We start from the raw sequence: 6,954 nt of genomic DNA on the forward strand, positions 1-6,954 counted from the left end.
TAGTCGCACAGTAGGTTAGATTGTTCTTTTACTCCATCTGATTGGTGATATCTTTACTATTAAATTAAACCCCTTTTGATATCAGGACTAAAGAATACAGGAAAGCAAAGTGTCAGAGGTGCTGAAGAAATCAGCCATCTCTTTATATTTTTTTTATTAAAGAGGATTTGAGTGGGGAAGGGATATATTTTAGTGATGGCATCTATAGTAATTTTAAAACTTCTTTTCCCCCCTCCCCATCTGTCTGTCTCTCTCTTTTATTTTCTTTGAAGATTTCAGATATTGAGAGCAGAATATCAGCTCTCACTGTTGCAGGCTTGAACGTGGCTCCATGTGTTCGCCTGACAAGGAAACGCGATCAAAAGCAGACAAACCAGGTGCCAGAACATTATGTAGTATTCAAAAATACATTGGGGAAATCCTATCTCTTTTTCTGTAATGGAGTTGAGTAATGTGTATGTGTTGTTTACAGATGCATACAATAAACACATCCAGACAGCAGAGGAGAAAACTTCCAGCTCCACCAATAAAAGGTGCACTAAAGTTGTTAAGTACATTGTTTTCACAGTCTTTCTTTAAATGTTTCAATATAATGCACAGTTCAACAAGGTAGGGAAAGGATTAAGTTATAAAATGAACAGAGCAAGCCTAAATATGTCCACCCTCCTTGTTTCCTATTGTACTTGTATAAAATAAAATACACATCTGGCACATTAAAAAGCATCGCCACTTTCTCTTTCAGTGGAAGTTGTGACAGTGGCAGATTACTAGGAGCAGAAGCAGAAGGCCGGGAAAAATCAAACAAGAAATGTTGAATACTTGTCCTGCAAAAGTTAAGCCGATGCTTCAGAGAGCCTAGGGTTAGATTGTGAGACCCAAGCAGTCATCCTGTGTTAATTACCAGTAGCCGGTTGCCACTCTCAACCCATAGGAGTTTTCATAAAGAATATGCCCACTGAATTCAGTCTATATTATTTGGCTCAGCACTGTTCCTGGTATGTTAGGGTATGGCTGTGAGTTGGTTTTATAATATACAGTGCTCTTTTCTTTCATGTTTACTCTTTTTTTACCCTTCAGTGCATTCTCTCTGCCAATTCTAGGACCTGATTCACCTTGCGTTACTCTAGTTTTACTCTTGTGTAACTCCACTGATTGGCATGGCCTCAAACTAAAATAAATTGGGAGTATCACAGCCTGCTGTTTTTCATTTAAATTAAATCCATCTTTCCCCATATCTTAGGGGAAGTTTTATCTCTCTAGAAGCCATGACTCTTCAGGAGTATTGTTACATTTTCTTCAATCTATGACGTGAAAAATCTCCCTTTCTGTATTTTTCCCAGGTGAAAAAATAGATGGTTCTCCAGTTACCACTGTTAGAACATTTAACAGAAACTTCATGCTCCAAGGATCTCTAACACAAAGAGCTAAAGAGAGGAAAAGCACTGCCAAGGACTTAATGGTATAATCATAACAAATGTTTTTAAAACTGCCATTAAAAGCAGTAGGTAGAGATACAGCAGTATTTGTGTAGGCAGGTGCACTTCAGCATCTTCACAAAACTTCTCCTAATACTTTGAGGAGAAAGAATAGAGACTGTTGAGCCAGCTCTGGACAAAGATGACCAGTGTCCTGGAAGCTGCCTGTCTATATACTGTAGTATAGCAGCACTGTGCTCCTGAAAGTTGTTTATATGTACTGTCAGTCTGACCCCTAATTTATGAATGTCAGCCTGTATGAATGTATCCCAGTGGCCAGGTTTCCAGGAATGTATTACCCTTATGTAAAAAATAAAAAATAAATTAATAGTCTCCTGCAATTCAGACTTCTGGCCAAGACTCTTGCAGTATCAACTGCACAGTGTAAACTGAGCAGGTGCGACCTACCTTGAATCTCACTAATTTTTGAGAAATGTTCAAAGGAAGCTTAGGCAAAATTTAAGGAGTAGATAGGCTATGCATTGGCTCTGCAGGGTTTGAAAAGATAGGTTTCACCATACAACTGTGAATCATTTCTTCTAGAGAAGCTGTAGAAGTATAAGCAAAAAAGCTGAATCTCTCAAAGCATTCTGCTGCTAGATATATGGGGGGGGCGGGCAGAGGAGAGGGAGGACCTGGCTCTCCAGAAGCTTTAGGAAGCTTGTACTGCATTTTGCTGATTTTTTTTTCTTTCCTGTTCCTCTCCATTCTAGGAATCTGCTATGGGATCTGCTGTGATGTACTAAACTTAGACATCTCTACTGCCAATAACACACTGCCTAAGGCTGTACACTAGAGTGCCTTTACTTAACAGCCATTGTGTATGTCCAATTGAAAGTGGACCCTCAAGAACCCACAATGCCTCAGTTATAGGGCTTCGTTTGGATACCTCACTGAGAAAGCTGTCCAAGTCTTCAGCATTGTGGTCTGCTAGTGGAAACTCTGCCTTAAAGTTCTCACAAGACTCTAGAAAGGATGCTGAGTTTCAAAAGCAAGGCTCCACATTTTAAGATGCACTTTTTCTCCCCATCGATTGTACTAAAGTATGTCGTCTTTAAACTGCAGTATGTTTTTGTACACTTAGTCATAATTATAGGCCAATATTTCATACAAAAAGAAAGAACAAAGCAGACCTGTGATCCATATTTGCTGGCCTGTTACTATTCACATAGGCATCCATCTTGTCGAGCAATAAGAAGAACTCTGTGCAGTGAGCACTGCTTTTCAGCTGCTTGGTGGGAGTGGAGAACTGATGTATCTAGCTCTGCTCCCTGGGAGTCAGTGGAAGTTTTGAGGAGGTTTGCAGGGTGAGGTTTGCAACAGGCAAAGACTTCTCTGCACTGAGGGTACATTTGGCAGAGATGGTGTTCTAGCTCCAGTGCTAGCTATTGGCAGCAGAGGGGAACGTGAATGTCGTGTTGAACTGTGAATTGATAGTGAGCAGCACGTGGGAACCAGAGGTCTGTTGAGTTGTTATCCTGGCATCTGGGCACATCTGAACACTGTTGCAAAACTAAGACTTTTGTATGTCTTGTTATTTTCGGCAGCATCATCCACTTAGCAGTGTCCAGCTACACTGTAGTTCAGAATAAAGTCTAACCAAATCTTTAAGACTGGAAAAAGTAAAACAATTGTGGATTAGATCTCTGCAGACTCACTGGTCGTTGTAGGGTGGGTGCAATCTAGAGGAGATTCCCTTCTGCTGTTTATTGTCTTTTCCAAGGGGGAGGCAAATTCAGGCAAATGCAGCCTGGATGTCTTTTCCTCTGCTCCTCTGTAGCCACCATAGAGTAGCTGGGGCTTGTCACTAGTGTCATGTGCACTCGCTGTGACTGTCTGAGCCAGACTCTGGAACGCCCTTGGGAAGGCCCAATTATAGTGTGACCCCCTCCTCCTCTTTGGGGAGGATCTTGCCAATTTGTGGTACTTTTTGCTCTGGGGAATGCAAAGGAGGAAGGTAGAGGAGATGATAGGCCAGTGTATCCTGTATCTTATAAACCGAATGCAGAGGAGGTACCCAAATGCAGACAGGGCTGATGTGAAATGTGGTGTGAAGGAGGATATGCTGTGAAGGAGGATATTCCCCCCCTCAGCGTTAAGGAGTTCTAGGTCGGAGAACACCTCCCTCTCGAGTGAGGTGTCTCTGTCCTTTAGAGAGCCCTGAGGATGCACCTGTTTGACCTCGTGTCTTTTTTTGAGGACCATTTCTAAATTATACAGAAATTTCAAGATAGGAAACACTGAAAAATTTCTGGCTGACTCCAAACAGTTTAGTCCAAATTTTCAGTCCATTTGGGAGAAGAGAGTAACTTGATTTTCAGAGCTGATGATGAGCTCTCCTGAGGGTAATTGGTACCAGGGGATGAGAAGAGCCAGTCCTTTCCCTGTGCTCCCTCTGAACATCGCTTAGTAGAGTTTGTGCATTTTATCACGCGGCAGGGAAGTAGCCCCCGCCTTGCCCCACCGCCTCGCAGCACCGCTACACCCAGCCCTGCGGCATTGACAAGTCTGGAAATGGGGCCATGAAGTGCCTGTGCCTGGGCAGACCTCTTGGCAGTTTGGGGCTGTAGAGAAGAGACATGGGTAAAATCTGGCAAATTTCCTGACTAGGCAGGGATTTGGTGCAGCAGGAAAGGACTGGCTGGATGGGACAGGTGGAAAAACAGTTCCAGTTACAAATTTATCAGCCACATTTGAATTTTAGCTTTTCACTACATTGGTGTCCAGTTATATGTAAGGAACCATTAGAATAAATACAGCCATCTTCCCAGCTACTATACAAAAGCATTGCTCTATCTCGTCAATGAATTTCAATCTGCTGATAATGTGACCCAGTATGTTTGTTCTGGGTGAAATTATGCCTTCTCCTACTCCCATACAACATCAATTCTCTTGAATTGGTTTGCACAGATGCGAGGGCAGAATTCGGCCCACTCTGTTTAACATAGGTATACATATAAAGATAGATTTTATTTATATATGCAATCCAGCAAAGGAGATTAAACAGAGTAGGATGCCTAGTAATTTTTTGCTGTTCAGTCTCCTCCTTCCTTGACTGTTCTCGTGTATGTATACAATACATTCCCAGGTTTTGGTTTATGCAGGTATGTGTGTTATGAAATGTCATTAATGGTGGTTGGTCTACATATTTGTCTAATAATATTAACTAATATTGTGTATGTAATATCAATACAGAAATGACTAATTTTAATAGAATAACTCTTCAGCTTTTGTTCTTGTTAGTGTGATTTAAACAAAGTTTGGAATAGGATGTTTTCCATAAGAGGCATGAAAAGCAACTATTATTGTGTTACAATGTTAAAATACTCAGTCTTTGACAGAAAAATGTGTACTGTGTAGGCATTGCAAAAAAAAAAAAAGAAAAAAAATCCCACCTGCTATAAGGCATTTGAATTTTTACAAATGTTTGTTGTGCCAAATATGTGCAAAGATATTATTTACTGTTTTAAAAAAATCATAAAAGCATATGTTATAGCACACAAATAATTATTTTGTCATCAAGTGATTTCAATCTTTAGTGTTTATATTTAGATTAATTTTTATAAATGAATATATTTTAATGGGTAAAATGAAGACTATATGATCTATTTGATTAAGTCTGAGTGAATATTAAGCTTGCCTTGTTGTTGTTATCTGCATACTCACCAAGAATTACTGTCAAGAGAAATTATAAGAGAGTAAAGCAATTTATGGAAAAGAATGCCTTTTCAAGGACTTGATTCATAAAGAAAAAACAAAAGTTATTCTCTGCTGTTTGGATTTATGTGCGCTTCAGTCAGGAAACATGCAGAACATGTTGCCACATCTGGCCCTTCAGGTACTGCCTGCCTGCCTGCCTGCCTCCTCACAAGTAACACTCCCCTATAAAATGTAGGAGACTGGGCAGTCCGCAGAGTGGTCTTGGCTGGCTGAGGGGAGGAATATACCTAAACGCACTCAGTTTTTATCAGCATAATTTCTACAACACGAAGGGGCATTCATTTAAACTAATGTGTTTCAAGTACCACTTTGGCTCAGCAGATACATTGTATTCAGGCTGCAAACCCTGAATGCTGCAGTTACTGCAGATGCACCAGTATGTGATGGGTTGTGTCTGATCTCTGCGGTGAAGGAAGGCCACATCCCATGGTGCCGTGGCTGGGAGGAGGGCCCTCCACCAGCACCACTAGCATTGGGCTCTTTTCATTGACTCTCTCTGACTTCTCAAAGTTTCTGCTTTACTGTTTCCTATTTTCAAGTTAAGATTACAGTCAAAATTTTTTTAGTGTGTCCATTTTTCTTCGTGTGGTGATGTGGATCACTTAAATTAGGTGATGGTTTAAACAGGAGATTAGGTGGTCAGAAATGAAAACATTATTAAAACCTACTGTTTTTATATTGGGTCATATATGGTTGAAGCAAAGGTTGGGGGTTTGGGGGTTTTTTTTGTTTTTTTTAATGGCATATCCTTGAAAGCTAAAGAAACTTCCAAAAGTTCTCAGGGAAAGAAAGTGTTCTTCCAACAGGCCACACAGCCAAAGTTTGCCTACATGTTTATAATGTTCATTGATCCTGGAATATTTAATAATGCTCAAAGAACTCAAAATTACTTCCTTGTCTCCAATTGGCTTGATAATTTAGAAATATAACTGAACTAACACAGAAGCTGCGCTGATAGTGATGATTGTTTTTTTTATTATTCATGCAGTCAATATGGCTAATAATTGGGATTATCCATGGATATAATTTAAAACTAGAGGAGTTCCTAGTTCATAATTTTAAAGTACTCACAGAAAATGTAACAGCAGCAGTTTCATGTGAGACAGATAGTGAATGATAATAGAATGGCTTGCAAAAAAGCTAGTATCTCAAATCTCTTCTTACAAGCTATCTATCAAACTGAAAAGGATCAAGCCTGTATTATAAATAATAATAATAACTTATTATAATAAAAATCCACTCATTGCTGACAGATCATTCACAAACAGAAAAAAAGGATTAAATTAGCTGCCATGATTAATTCAACCACCCTTAAATTTTAGTAGTTCTAGCAAGACACAGCTAGAAATGCAAGTTAGTTCTAATTTGTTTTCTGCAGTACAATTCATGGCCTGGCTTTAATTGTCATTCATTAGCTAAATATTAAGCAATCTTTTTTGGATATAAACCACAGATTAAACTGCATTCAAATATTCTAGCTGGTAATAATTATTAATCAAGATTATAAATAACACTTCTTATAAAATGACTATACCAAAGTTAATCAGCAAGGCAAACATAGACGTTAAGTCACAACTCCAGGCTTATTGATGTGGACTAATACAGTAGGATTGTACATTGCTCATGATCCTCAGAAAGCAACTTTAGCTTGACCAGATAACATGGTTATAAACCACTATGTTGTTTTAAAGGGAATCAGGTAGTTTAGGCCCTTAACCCTTTTGGATACTGGTGTGTGATTACATGCAGTAGGTACAAA

At 39.4% G+C, this 6,954-nt stretch overlaps 1 protein-coding gene across 1 annotated transcript in view; it reads left to right on the forward strand.

Moving 5' to 3' along the window:
• MYRIP (myosin VIIA and Rab interacting protein) overlaps positions 1-5,196 on the forward strand; it is a 234,910-nt gene extending 229,714 nt beyond the window's left edge. Inside the window, exons 14-17 of the mRNA XM_067291337.1 lie at positions 273-377; positions 473-533; positions 1,341-1,459; positions 2,189-5,196. Coding sequence (XP_067147438.1) covers positions 273-377; positions 473-533; positions 1,341-1,459; positions 2,189-2,221 — 318 coding nt within the window. The 3' untranslated portion in view covers positions 2,222-5,196. The remainder of the gene's footprint in view (positions 1-272; positions 378-472; positions 534-1,340; positions 1,460-2,188) is intronic.
• The last annotated feature ends 1,758 nt before the right edge of the window (positions 5,197-6,954 follow it).

Source organism: Apteryx mantelli, chromosome 2 (assembly GCF_036417845.1).
Source record: "Apteryx mantelli isolate bAptMan1 chromosome 2, bAptMan1.hap1, whole genome shotgun sequence".
In the NCBI taxonomy this organism is placed as follows: domain Eukaryota; kingdom Metazoa; phylum Chordata; class Aves; order Apterygiformes; family Apterygidae; genus Apteryx; species Apteryx mantelli.